The 13,985-nt window shown below is 49.2% G+C and overlaps 2 protein-coding genes across 2 annotated transcripts; both read right to left on the bottom strand.

Moving 5' to 3' along the window:
- Positions 1 to 6,856: 6,856 nt before the first annotated feature.
- On the bottom strand, positions 6,857 to 7,966 carry GCG54_00008782 (Tyrosinase ustQ; the record flags this gene model as incomplete). Its single annotated transcript, XM_045408741.1, has 3 exons — positions 6,857 to 7,177; positions 7,240 to 7,662; positions 7,715 to 7,966. 3 exons carry the CDS (start codon positions 7,964 to 7,966, stop codon positions 6,857 to 6,859), a joined length of 996 nt encoding a protein of 331 aa, XP_045266484.1.
- A 2,641-nt stretch (positions 7,967 to 10,607) lies between these two features.
- GCG54_00008783 (uncharacterized protein) lies at positions 10,608 to 11,456 on the bottom strand (the record flags this gene model as incomplete). The annotated part of the gene is made up of 2 exons (XM_045408742.1): positions 10,608 to 11,016; positions 11,080 to 11,456. The coding sequence occupies 2 exons, from the start codon at positions 11,454 to 11,456 to the stop codon at positions 10,608 to 10,610; spliced, it is 786 nt and encodes a 261-aa protein (XP_045266485.1).
- Positions 11,457 to 13,985: the final 2,529 nt, after the last annotated feature.

The raw sequence follows: 13,985 nt of genomic DNA on the forward strand, positions 1-13,985 counted from the left end.
CTTAAGATCAACTGCCAGAGAACCTGTGAGTGGGGAAGGACATACATCCAATGGATGTTCTGAGGCTTCGTTAGGGCAGGGACATGGGCTTTTTCTCCGGCGCCATGCAGAAGAGCCCAACGTTCGAGGTGTCTCTCATGTGCGCCAGCCACAGTGAAGGACGACGTATGGTATGCCCTTCAGGAAGCTAGCCGTCTTTGAGAAGTCCTACAGAAACTCAGCCCATGGCTAGTCAGCCTAGAGTATTCTGAGGGGCGCAAGGGCATCATGCAGAGGGTAACTCGAACCGAGACAAGTCCCGATTGTTAGCATCAGAGGTCACAGGTTACTTTCGTGTTACCGTTGGGCTCTCTGCTACCAAGGTTGCCTTGCTAGTCGACATCTTAGTGCGATGCGCGCAGCCCCATCATATTTGATAGATAGCAATGCATCCACCAGAACACTGTGACAACAGAGCCACAAGACGGTGAGCATGCATCCTTGTCACCTCGCAAAGGTAGTTCCAGCAAATAAGCGGCACTGAAATGACGAGGGAGTAGAAGTATGTGCGGATGCATCGGCCACGATGACTTTCGTCACAACTCACGAGATGAGAGGGTAGGCAGACTCGCATCTCCGATGGCAAGAAGGTGAGAACCGTCGTCCCTTAGCGGCCTTGCCAGAGAAGGATCAAACCAGTACAAAGAGCGACACTCACACTTCCGCTTGGCTATTCCACATAACAAATCGTTTGGGTGTCTACTAACAAATGTGAGCTCCCGAAAACTGGCCTCGGGCCCCCAAATATCAGCCATCCACCACTCCAACCCGAAGATGTTGCAACCCAAACATCGAATTGCCAGCTATCAATGCACAGCCAAGACATCAAGCCATGTTTTGATGGCGGTCAATCGTGGTTCAGCCATGTGAGTAGGCCTATTAACCGCCTTTTGGCCCCTCTCTATTTTCAGCCCTTCTAAGCCTGCGCGCAGATTACCTCAGGGATGCGAACCTACGGAGAAGACTGCGTTTTCTGACAAGGCAGTGTGACAACCATCAACGGACATCAGAGAATATGTCGAAGACAGACAGAGAAGCTACAGGAGGCTTGCATGCCACACCACCCCAGAGCAAGTGATCGACGAAAAGAGGAGGGCTGCTACAAAGACCTTGCAAGCCTTTTGCAATGCCATGTGCGGAGAGGTTACCGCCGCCCCCTTTTGTGTCGATGAATGCGGACGTCAATCCACTCAAAATAAATTGGAAAACGACGGAAGTGTAGTACCCGGGTTCGTCAAGTTTAGAGGTAACGTCATGTTCACACGTTGTAAGTGAAAGGACGCTCTTCAAGAAACCCACTGACAAGGCTCTTCCAGGATTATGATCCTTGCACAACGTCTCACCTGCCATTTTAAGACTTCAGCTGCAGCCTTCTGCGATGACAGCCGGCCACCTCGCCGCGTAGCGGTGGTGTAAACGGGAGGCATGGATTCAATGTTTGCAGTTCGGCCCGGCGGCTCCTCGAATCACGCAATTAAGTAAAACAAAGCCAGTGTTCGACAGCTTTTGGCTCAGAACTCCGGCGAAAAAAGGACACGGGGTCCAGTACTATTGACTGAGATCCGTAATGATAGCCCAGATCTGTTCTCGATCAACGTGATCCGTGGGCTTGGGACCGGGCAATCTCATTCAGCTATTCCCGGCGGTGAACAATCGGGCTTTCGGGGGTGAAACATGCGGAGGCATGGCTCGGGACGGGGATATCAACTCGCTTGTTGGAAAGGGAGACAAGGGAACTTGGTGGGCGTGACGCTGTGCCGCTGGCTGGGCCATGTGCATCACCTGAGACCGCATGGCCAAGCTGCACGTGGTTAATGTTGAATCCTGCATCTGGTCCACTGCAATCTCGGGTAGGGAAAGAGCTTACAGTGTATCGGTCCATCTTTGTACAAGATCATCAAATGGGCGGCCGCTGCCTCAGGCTTTCGGGTTTCTTGTACTCGTAAAGATTCAATCTCTCTCAGAAGTCTCGGCCCGACCAGACTGTTGAAATCAACTGCGTATTTCTGCTTGGTTTGAGTATCGTAGAAGGCGATAAAAGGGGTGGTGGTGATGGTGTCGGGGCCACCATCCAACGGCCAATAATCCCCGCTCGCGTGCTGCTTGTGTTACACTGATGGAACCCGATTAAGACTGGCATCTTGCAAACATGCATGCAAGAATCAGCTCGGTTCACCGTTCACAGAAGCTGACGGTAAATGGATGGACGCCACGAGCCAGACCTGAAGATTGGCTTCCAGCGGCCAGAGCGACTGGAGATTTTGTTTCCTTTACCAACTGCGGCCGAAGGTGTTTCTGCGCCCATTACAGATCCAGGTTGTGTAGTTCACGAAAGATCCTGGCCCTTCTGGGGCGCGGTACCAGACGAGTTGAGATCTCAGCCTGATCTGGCTGTTCCTACTTTAATGACAGACACCCATGCGCATTTCTGATTTCCCTTCCTGGACTTTCAACGTTCGACGAGGACCAGACACTGACACCTTGAAGAAATCATGCCATACGAAAAGGCTGAAGGAATGTCCCCAATGTGACCTCGGACTTTGGACGACAGGCCTTACAAACAAGCACCCTTGTCCCAAGCACCAACAACAGGGGTCGAAAATCGGGTCCATCACACAGAGGAATGCAGTGCAAGGGACATATCACACAGATCAATCTTCAAGCCTGCCGTGATCACCCCGCTACCGGGACCAGATAATTAGTGAAGGGCCCCCAAGAGCTTACTGCGGTACTCGGCGCTGAAACGACCTGGACCGTTGGGGTCGGAACCCCAGCTTTAAGCCAGGTTTCCCAGATTTTATTTCGGCGACTCCGTTCCCTCGTTCTCTTGCGCTCTCAGCATGGAATTGACTGCTCCAAGTAACGTCACTGCCTTGCTGGCCCCCGCGGACCATTCTTTGCGCCGGACCTGCGCAAGGTTGCTGATGCCTACAACCTGAATCGAAACGCCCTCGATGCCCACGAGACCCTCGAACAAGTGATAAGATGATGGAACGGTCGATTGCAAGGGCACGCCTGTGTTCAAACGAGATATGCATGGGGCGGTCTGACGGGGGGACGAGCAGGCAGTCGAGTTTCCAGCACCACTCGTCGGTCGGTGAGGAGCACTGCCTCTACAGCGCCTGCCAACTGGTCTTATTCCACACGAAGCAGGGCACCAGTATCAACTCCTTGACTTACGTCCGTATTTGAGAAGATCGCCGTACAAGCTGCTGCTACTCGCAGTCTGCCTCGCCGACCTCAGACAATGTTTTGACCTTTCACAAGTGAAGCTGCTGGACTGACATCGCCGACCTAGCCTACCTACACAGCCAGGCTACCGTTTAGCACCCAGCATCGTCATTCTATCCCGCCCTTCATCGTGGACACACCCCAGTAGACCAGGGTTTCCATGGAGCTGATTTCCAGACGCACGACCCGGCTACCAGGAACCCAAGCACGAATGCACACCGGCGGCTAGGATTCCCGGCTGGGCCCCTGATTGAAACTACACCATATCCACACGATGCCAGATGTAATCCGGCCTTGCTTTTTGACCTGTCATCAACGTCGCTTCGTTTACCGTACTTTGAATCGAGGCAGCAGGTAGATCGGTAGGCTGAGCAGGCTATGGGGTCAGAGCTTTCTTCATCAGGTAGAAGCATTTCACCTTTATCACTGCATATATATATCATTGAAATGTGAAGACACTCTAGAGGATCTTGAACTCCTTATCCTCAAACTATTCCACCTGTATCAAGAAACGTTTTCTACTACACCACCCTAAACACCGCCACAAGTCGAATTCTCTTTCATCAAATCACAATGAGCTCAAGGCAAACTCAGACCGTTCATGACGATGACGTTCAAGCTTATGCTGGGAGGTGAGGCTGGTGTTATCTTCATTTATTTACCGAGACTAAAGTTTGCAGTTGGTGCGGAACGCAACATGAACAAAGTGTCAGAACCCATCAATCCGGTCAATACGACAGAAATACCGCCGCTTTCGTTAACGATCGGAAGCGTGAGGAGGAGAATCGTCATAGACTTCATGACAGAGAAGGCAGGCGTGCCCATAAGAGCGATTTGAAAGACAAGATTGACGGCTTGCTATTGCCAATGAAAGGAAGCTCCCACAAGGATACGTCTACTCGGAACAATGACGAGTCCAAAAAGAAGAAGAACAGGTGATATGAGTTAATTGTTTGGAAGCTGGAGAAAATTTCTCTGAAGCTTTGGTCTTACTGTACTCAGGTTTTCTATCGGGTCGCAGTCATTTACCTAAGTGGCGCATGTATTTTACGTCGGACCTCTTTGCTTTAGCCGGGCTGGCTGTAAGTCTTGTTGGTGGTTTTCTATGGAATCGTCTTCTGATTTTGCTGCACTTGGGTTTCCGGGTTTCTGTACTTCTATCGTTTTTGGTTCAGCTTGTATATGTATCATTAGCAATGTTCTCATTACGTTTATCTTGCATCTCACTGATGGCAATTAATACTGAGATCATGAGACTGAAGTGGAACGACCATTTCTGACTTCATCTTGACGAAACTCTTCATAACGACGTCTAGTCTTCAAAATGCTTGCTCAAAGGTTGCTGGTTTTGTGGAAATTCCAAAAGTGTCTATGAACATGGTAGTATAGTCACTTGCATCAGGGATATAAGGCCTGGTCCCATGTGGGTTCAACATTATCTATGTTTCTCAAAAGGTTATTCGACCGAACAATATAGTGCTAAAAGATAAGAGTTTTATTAGTCGGGCAGTGTTCGTTAGCTGTCCGGGCAGTATCTATATACACGTGCGTAATCCGTAGCCTGTTTCTAAAGTGATTATTATATTCCCTATTCTCGCTTTCGTTATTATTATTATCTATTATCGTTATCGTTATCGTTATCGTTATCGTCGTCGTCGTCGTCGTCGTCGTTATTATCGTCGTTATCCTCATTACTCCATCTATTGTTCTCTCTATAATCACGGATTATGGGGGACACTGCCCGGATAGCCAATGAACACTGCCCGACTAGCAAGACCCAAAGATAATTCCATGCGGTTGAAGTTGAGGCGGCACTGCCTGGACCCGAGATTAATGAAACACTACTATAAATGCTGGGTAGCGGAGGTAGCCCTGCATCAAAAGAGCGCAGTTTGATCATTTCAAAAACCCCATTCTCGATCTTAGAGTCTTTTCTTCTGTTTCAAGGCAGATTTAACTTTGTGCACTGCCTTGAGATAATTCCGGATGACGAGGAGAGACCCGAGCAAATATTTCGCTAACAACTGACTCGGCTAGCAACACGTAGATCACCATCAGATCGGTGCCCGTTGCAAGAGCCTCCTGAACTATGATGAGGTTGTTCTCATCGTTCTTGTCCATCTTTAGGAGCTCTTCGTATATACCTCAAAGGCCTCGATCTCATCAATGGAAGCTTGGTCAAAGAGGGTTCGCCTAACTTGTGGGATACTGCTGCCACCAGTAAGAGTGTCAGTCGGCGATTTGGTCAAGGCTGTGAGCAAGCCCAAGAACATTTTGTGTTCTTCCGCTGCAAAGCGCGGACATGATGGCTTGAAACCTGACAAGTCCGTTCTGATCATCAACTTGGAGATCGAGTAACCGAGTTGTGTCCAAGTCCGCCTTGGTGGATGTTCGAGTAAGAGCCCCTAGTACTGGCGGACCAGTAGTCGACAGTCATGCCTTTAACGGGAGAACCTGCGTTGACGTTGATAAACTGAATTATCATGTACAGCGGCACGCCCTCTTAATCTAGGTTCCCTCACGATAGAGCGGGTCATCTCCTCAGTAGGTACCTTAACGTAAGGTAGTAAGGGTTGTTGGTAGTACGGGGGCCAGATCACAAGACTGGTTTCCGGTAGACAGCGCGGAATATTATATTCAAAAAGTGATTACGTTCACGTTGGATTAATGAGAAGTTTGCCCTTATACAGATCGCGGCCAGTCGCGCCTCACTTACGTATGCCAGTCGTCAGAGCGTGACGTTATCGAGCTTGTGCACCAACGATTCCACGTTTCTCCAGAGACAAGCTGCAGGAGTTGGCCCTAGCAGAGCCGGGTGGTCTTTTATGAAGGAAAAAAGAAGACATCAGTTGTGCCGATGGAAGCGGCGAAGTTGATGCTGATTTTTCATGGTCTATGCCTTCGGTTGAAAATGATCTGATATACATGATTGATGCTACGCAGATTCCATACGCCCAAGTGCTTCAATAGGGAACTAAAGCTCCGAACGGGAAAATATTGTGAATCTGATTGCGCGGCTATCGCGGCTCTTTGCCGGGATTGGGGTCCATGTATGTCAAGGAGCAGCGCGGAACTCGGGTTCGCTGACGTTGACCCGAGATGTTCGGACACAATTTAACCCACGGAAAACCAGGGTTTGTATCGGATGGCTCATACCACCCGCTTCTTATAAATCATGCCGGCAATTTGTAAATGCCAAGATGTCGCATTCGCAATTGAAGATATCCAATTTGCGAGGGCCCCTCTTAGCGCGGAGGTCTCCTGTAGTACGGTGTTTGCAGTGTGTGTGGTCAACGGGGGCACGTAGATCGCGTATGTACACAGATCCGCTACTCATCGGGCTGGCTTTGACATAATAATAACGCATATGTTCCTCCGTCCCTTGCGGCCTACTTAAATGATGAAGATGCCAATGGGAAAGCATCGATTACGGGAATCTTTAGAACTTTTAGCTGGGCTACATGGCGTTTATGGGCTAACGCTTTAGGATAGCTTCCTTACAGCCTCCTCGTTGAAAGCTCTTGCCTCTGTTTCCCGTGATTCCAAGCCGCAACTTCCCGATGGGTCTGGGTACCTCACAACCAACTTAAACGTACTCCGCGCAGATAATATCTCCGCCGATATCCATCACGTCGCCTACAGTGACGTTGGGAAGCATCTCATACAGGGACAGAACATGGGTCAAAGTTGTGACATTAGCAGGGTCGCCGCTGTAGTCCGTGAAGTTGGCGCCCGGCGCTTCCCAGTTGTTCTGAAGGTTGAATGAGTCGGATGGGGTATTCTGGCCACTGATATCCGTCAGACGGGCAGTCAAATTCATTGACTGCCATTCCCACCAGAGACGATCCAGGTTGTTGTGGTGCAAGAAGAAAATGGGGTCCCCAGGGGATAAGACAGGATCTTGCATCTGTGGAGCAAGTTAGCAATCCCGAGACCATGGATTTCGATCTCCCAGAAGACGGTACTCACAACACCACCGGTGCCTGCATGGCCAGCTGAGTGGGGAGCCTGTCCTAGGCAATCCCAGTAGTCCTTATAAACTTCTGCCTCGTTGCACTCATCCACGCTGGATTGACTTGCTAGCTGAAAGATAGATTCGCTGATCGAACGGTTCAAGTAGTATGTGGCAGCCTTGGGAATGACGGTATTGAAGGAGTAAGCTCCGACATGGAATTCCGTGTAAGCGAAAGGACCATCCGTCACGATATTGCTCTCGGAAGAATTGCCGTCACCGCCAACGCCGTAAACCAAATCCCACACAGCAGACTGAGTGACGTTGTCTGCGTCGACTTGCAAGTCCCAGTAAGGCATTCCACCGGTGTAGTTGCAGTAAGTCTGTAAGAGATACTCATGGAGCTTCACGTAGTACCGATGCCAAGGCAAAAATTGTCCCTTTCTTCAGTCAGATTGATAATTGATGCGATCGCATCTTGAAGAGCCTTACCACTCCGTGAATATAGTTTGACATGGTCAAATGCAGATATTGCTGCTCGTCCCACAGGGTGGTGGCGGCATCGAATAGCCCAAACACGGCATCGTGAGTAGTGAGACACTTCTCAGCGTCTACCCAAGCCAACTTTTCTTCGTTTGAGAGAGATGTAAAGTTCTTCCGCTGAACAGGAGAGTCGCAAGTGGTTGCGGTAACGACTGTGCCAAACGCCAAGAAGGCTAGCCGGGATATGACAGGGGTCTTCATAGCGCTGGGAACGAATGACTTGGAGAAAGCAGATACTCAAACAAAACAGTGCAAGCACGATAATGACGGTGTAATTGTGGATGCAACAAGTGATGGTGGCACCCTCGACGTGGGAAAAATGGTTTTTTTAATGGTTCGCATCACGAGGTTTTATCACCATTTAGACACCCCCAAGATGCTATTCCGAAATTGGGATGCTCTGCAATGCCCCCTGGTACGGAAGTCGGTTTCCACATCCCGTTCACGACACGCGTTCAGCCAAGACTAAACTTCGTCAGCGTAGCCCCTTTAACGAACACGTTTATTCGTTCTGTATTCATCTCGCATCCGTGTTGCTTGCGTACGTCAATTTTCAGTCATCATAATCTCGGCCGAGATGAGTTATCCCGTGGTCTCGTCCCTACGGCAATGGCCATTGGCCATTGGCCATTATTGAGATGATAAGTATGTCGAGTAAAGGTCACGTCTTACCCAGGCAAAGATGAAAGATGAAGAATCGTAGCAGTATCTACAGGCCGAATACACTTAGCACGGAAGATTCTCATGGAAGATTTTTCAGATGACGACCACTATTGCCTACCCCTCAAGCTGGATCAACTCTACCCAGCAGGGAGCGAGGACTAGACTCTGCTTCAGCCTCATCCATCTTGCGCGATGGAATTTGACTCCGCAGGACGCGCAGCCCGTCTTCAAGCCATTGAAATAAAGCAAGAAATCCCCACTTCGATCTTTCTGAACATGGAGGTGATCGACAATAAGGGCTGTAGTGGTATCCTTGCTCGCTGCAGTTCCGCTGGTAGTTGTGTGGGGTTGCCGTCCGGTTCTCCGCGGCTCTGCTCTGCTCGAGTCTGGGGCACAGATCCAAGCAACCACTCATTCATGCATCATCACAGAGGCCTGTGATGGATAACTAAATGTCGTGACAATGTGAACGAGCGAGTATTTATGTGTCAATCGCTGTGATATATTCTATTACTAGCTCCGTGATTCGGGTTTTGTTTCCAAACTTCACCACCATATCGTCAAACAAGTTAGTTAACACTTCTGTCTGGCACACACGCGGTTCGGTTTTACTTCATCAGAAATAAATCAAAGATCTGCTATTACTTTGGGCCGAATGTTTAATACCATCCTCCTTTTCCGACGCAGGGACTAATCCGGCACGTCGAGTCTAGTCATCTACCATGTCGCCTAGGTGGAGGTTGACCCAGCAAAGACCATTCCCTATAAAAGGTCTCATTGCGACGCAGCCCCTCCACGCACGCTCCAAAGCCGCATTCCTCCCGGCTTGGCAGCGGTTCGCTCCGGGATGTGGAGTGGAAGTATGGAAACATGTTTCTCTGACTGTGCAGTCGTTCCAATACAAAGAGGTATGTAGCCGACCGGTCGAGTGTATCTCCGATTGCTTGCGAGTCGGTGCGCCGATTTAATGTTGAATCTACGTGCGCTTTGAAAATTCCGGTCTTTTTGTGTATCATCGAACAAGTTGCGGGTGCTGGATATCACATTGTTGGAGGGTCAATATCATTCATACGTGCTCGTGAATCTCTGTTGCCTCACAAGCACACGTTGACAACAGAATTCTCGGTATCAAGGCGAGGTACTTGCAATGTTCTTCATTTGATAAAAGCTCGCGTCCCAGCTTTGCTTGTTGGTGTCAGATACGGTCCACACGGTGGGTTTTCAGCTGCTGGAAGATGGTATTTCTCTTGAGAGAAGGTTGAATCGTCGACGTGGAACGAGGAAAGCTGCTGGGACTATCTAAGAGATTATTAAAGGCGGTTTGTTTCACTGAATTGTTCTGATGTCAGAACTTCTTACGCCCAAAGTAATTAATCAAATGGTATTAGTAACTAGGCGCTTTCAGCAGCGGTTATCCCACACCTCTCTCTAGTCCTCCTTATGGTCCTATAGCCTTCTAGGACATCTAGCCGACCTGTTCCTTCTAGTTGTATTGTCCTGGACCCTGCCCTTCAGTACTTTCCGTGGCTCTCCTTGCAGGCATTCCTTGAGCTCGGTCCCAAACACCGCCAGATCTCCAATCAGCAACCATGATGATGAAACGGGACGCTGAACCGCAAGGGTCACCAAACAAGGAAGAAAGTTTCCCAGAATCAACTTATACCTTTTGCGTCTTCTTTCTCGTTTTATATTATTATTCTCACGGCGGATCTTCAGCAACACCTCTTCATCCTGAAATCTAAGCGACATATTACCTATATCAGTATTCACGTGCCACCAAATCTTCTCGGCGTTTCTTGAACAATTTACGACACTAACAAAAGTCGCACCACTAAACGATGCCAGCTAAAGAACACATTATTGCGTCTCAATGGACGCAAGCAAAGAGCAAGTCGCGTTCGGTGTTCGTTTCAGCCGAAGCATCATCGCCGAATATCTCGTTTACGCCCTGCCGTTCTATTCGACAACGGCTGTGATTGCCTTATTCATCTTTCTTCCTATAGATTGCCTCGGCGCCCTCTTACGCAGAGAGTCCAGTCGTTTGAACCTCGTTGACTTCCAGAATGACGCCTTCGTTCTTCCTATCAACAACTTCACGTTCACCACCTTCTCGTTGCCGACCAAGATTCTTCTTGTCGTACTGTGGGCACTTACAGCACGGCCGGCTGTTGTTCTCGCTTCAAGACTCAACTGGGTGTTTCCAAGCCATCCAGCTGATCCAGATCTGCACCGCCGAAAGACCAATGCTGATTATGCCAATAATGATAGAGATCAACAGGGCAATAAACGCAACAAGTAACGCGTTTCCCTCACTGCTTTGCCATTGAAGCCAACGTTCTATACTGTTTCTGGGCGGCCATTTCTCCAGAAGGCCGTGTAAGTCAGCGATTCTTTTAGCCCAGTAAATGTAGCGAAAGTCTTTTGGCAGCGTTTCGCCGTCGTAGCGTGCGCACTCTGGATCGAATGGGGTATCATGGTTGGCAATAAGCTTCTTGAGGATTCTCGCTGCTTTCTTGTTATGTGGTGGGAAAAGTACGGCCTGGATAGAGTGCAGCGTCTCGGCAAGCAACTGGGGCGGGAGTGTTCCTCTGGTTTGGTGTAAGTCATACAAACAAAACGTTGCACGTTGATTCTCGTTTGAAACCACTCACTTTTTGAGGCTCTCATCGATGGTCAACCCAAGGCTTTTCTGAATTGGCAAGTACAACCCCGCTTGCGTTTTCAAGAATTTGACATGGTGGAATATGAAGAGCACGTTCCGCCGACGGTCAAGGAGAAGATGCTTCGTGAGATCGTTCGTTGGCTGAAACTTGATACCCAGCCTTTTCCTGAGCTTCCATGCTTTCAGAGAAGCCTTGAAGTCTTTATTAATGGCCATTCCCATCCCTTCATTTTCTAGTTTGACGCCGAGTCCAAGTGAAAGTTTGACGAAATCGACAAATCGTTCCGTTGGTTGCCACGACACAGGTTTGTAGGTCCCCAGGCTATAGTCAGCTGCGTGTGAGCTCTGTGCCGAACAGTCCACCATGATAGTACAATGAACGGCCAAGTTGAGGACCTTTTCGACTTCGGTACTTGCTACTTGGCTACCAGTGGCCACTTGACGCAGTAAAGCTCGATGAGCTCCTTGTCTTGTCAGCTGAGGATCATGCTTCAATAGATTGACAGCTTGAGCCAGGTGGTCGTGAGTCGGTGTAGCAGAAGCAGAAGTGGGCGGTATCGCAATCACTACATCGCCTCCCTTATTAGTCAGTTCATCGTATAGTTGGAAAAAAGCTTTGAAGTCATCGGCTGAAAGATTCGATATCCCAAATACACCCCTGAGAATATTGTGTCTTTCTTCTCTAGTTGTACTCCTCCTCATGCTGCGGTGTGTCATTGGTGGTCATGTAGCTGTGAAGAAGACAAAAGTGTGCTTTCTTCTTTCATATGATATGGATGCGGTCTAATATTAGTAGCTGACAGATGCCCTACCCCATTGGCTGATTGGCTGCAGAATATTTCTCGCTCATTGGTCTTATCCAACAACCCATCGAGTCAACCTTGAGTCGAGGCAGTGTTTGGTATGCATGCTGCATTCATGCCTTAGGCCCACCGACTACACCACTGTAATCTCAGCCCGATGGGCAGAATTATCCAGGTCAGGTCTGTTGCCCCTCTCCTATTTCTTCTTCGTTCTCGATGACAAAAGCCGAAGACTGTGCATAATCGATGACCTCGAAAATATCACGCATCAGGGAATCAATGGCCGAGACAATCTATGAGATACCAAGGGAACCCCCTTCAAGGCTTCCCGAAACTACGGGGTAAGGAAGCATCTCCTGTACTGATACCGAGAGCCTTGCGATCTTACCAAATCCGACAGGCAAGGAGCATCGATCCAGACCTCTTTCCAACAGAAGCACGACAAGATACCTCACATCAGCTCTCCTCAAATATCCAAGAACAAACAAGTGGCAGCCAATTGTACGAACACTTTCAGACAGGGCGAGCACTCAACGACAACCATCGATACCTCGATCGGCCACGATGATAGACATGAACAATTGCAGCATACTAGGCGACGAAGAGCCGACTCCGAGCTCGATGATGAAAAGGCAGCGGCAGACCTAGGCGGCGACAGGAAACGGATGAAGTTGCCACAGACCCAAGAAACAAAGATCCAGGCAAGCAACCAGTCTTTGCTAGATCATGCCAATGAATCTTCGATACTTCAGGCGTCGTCAACAGCAAGGCCAGATACCGGCATTCCTATCCCAGACAGCAAGACGAAGAAGTATTGGCCCCTCGAAGTTCTGCGCCATCCCTCACTCTCAGCAATCGAACTCAACAGCTACAAAGAAGGGGTCATTGGAAGATTGAAAGAAGCTGTGGACGATCACAATATCTTACAGGACCGTGCACAGTTCATCGATTACAAGGCAGGCATGGTTGGCCCTGCCCCAAACCAATCTTGGGCATCGATTCTGTTGTTTTGCCAGAAGAAGGACCAGAAGCATATAAAGAAGCTTCTAGACCATGACTTTTTGACACGGATTAACTGCTGTAGTCCCTACCGACCGAAGTTTCTCCCATGGGCTCTTTTGCCCAGCGATCCCATGTTTTGGATATACATCTTTGCTTCCCGCTCCAACCCAACAAATCGATTTGCAGCATCAGAAACTGTGGTCATCTCTTTCCATACGGGATCAATGCCGGGCTTTTGCGGGGCATTGGCTAAGCATCAAGGGCGAGTGGCAACTGTTGGCCTGACGGTAGAGATTGATGGCATTGATCGACTCCTTACAGTCGATCACATTTTCAATGAAGAGCCATATGAAGACCCCTCCTCGTATGTATTGGCCTCCCTTTGGAGTCATCCCTTCCAGACGTACATTTCTGGCTAGTCGCCGTGTTGTCCATGGAGTTCATGATGTCTCACTTTCGTCCAAGTACGCAACCAGGTTCTTACATATACTTGCAGGGACGGTGACAGCGACGATGAGAGTTCGTGGGACTACGATAGTGGCAACGAAGATGATGATTTGCTCTCTGAGACTCACTCTGATTTGAATCAGAGCGATCCTCGCCTCACGCCGATCAGAGATTTTCATGATGAAGAGGAGAAAGCTTCTCCAGATTCTACGACATCCCCTGAACCTACCACGCTAGATGACACACAGACGCATGTGTCAGATGTTGGACATCAAAATGCCGCCCAGGAGCAAGATACGGCAAATAGTTTGACAGAAGTCCTCGTCTATACAAAAGCCTCAGCACACAAAGTCCAACGCCCCAACAAATTGAACGAATTACCCGAGCATGCGTATCTCGACTGGGCATGTCTTGAGTTGGACGGGAAGACAGTGGAGAGACGCTCGCAGAGCTACATCTTGGGTCCAGATAAAAGTCCGATCCGGCTCCAAGAGATTGGAGACGTGCCAACATCACATACGACGTCAGTCCTAATGATATCCGGGATTAACGGAGCCAGGACTGGAATACTACTGGCCGGACAAGGCTACTTGGGATCCCGGCAGGGTGAAAAGATGTGTCAGATGTGGACACTGGTTCTAGA

This window comes from Colletotrichum gloeosporioides (genome assembly GCF_011800055.1).
Source record: "Colletotrichum gloeosporioides strain Lc1 chromosome Unknown consensus_30, whole genome shotgun sequence".
Taxonomy (NCBI): domain Eukaryota; kingdom Fungi; phylum Ascomycota; class Sordariomycetes; order Glomerellales; family Glomerellaceae; genus Colletotrichum; species Colletotrichum gloeosporioides.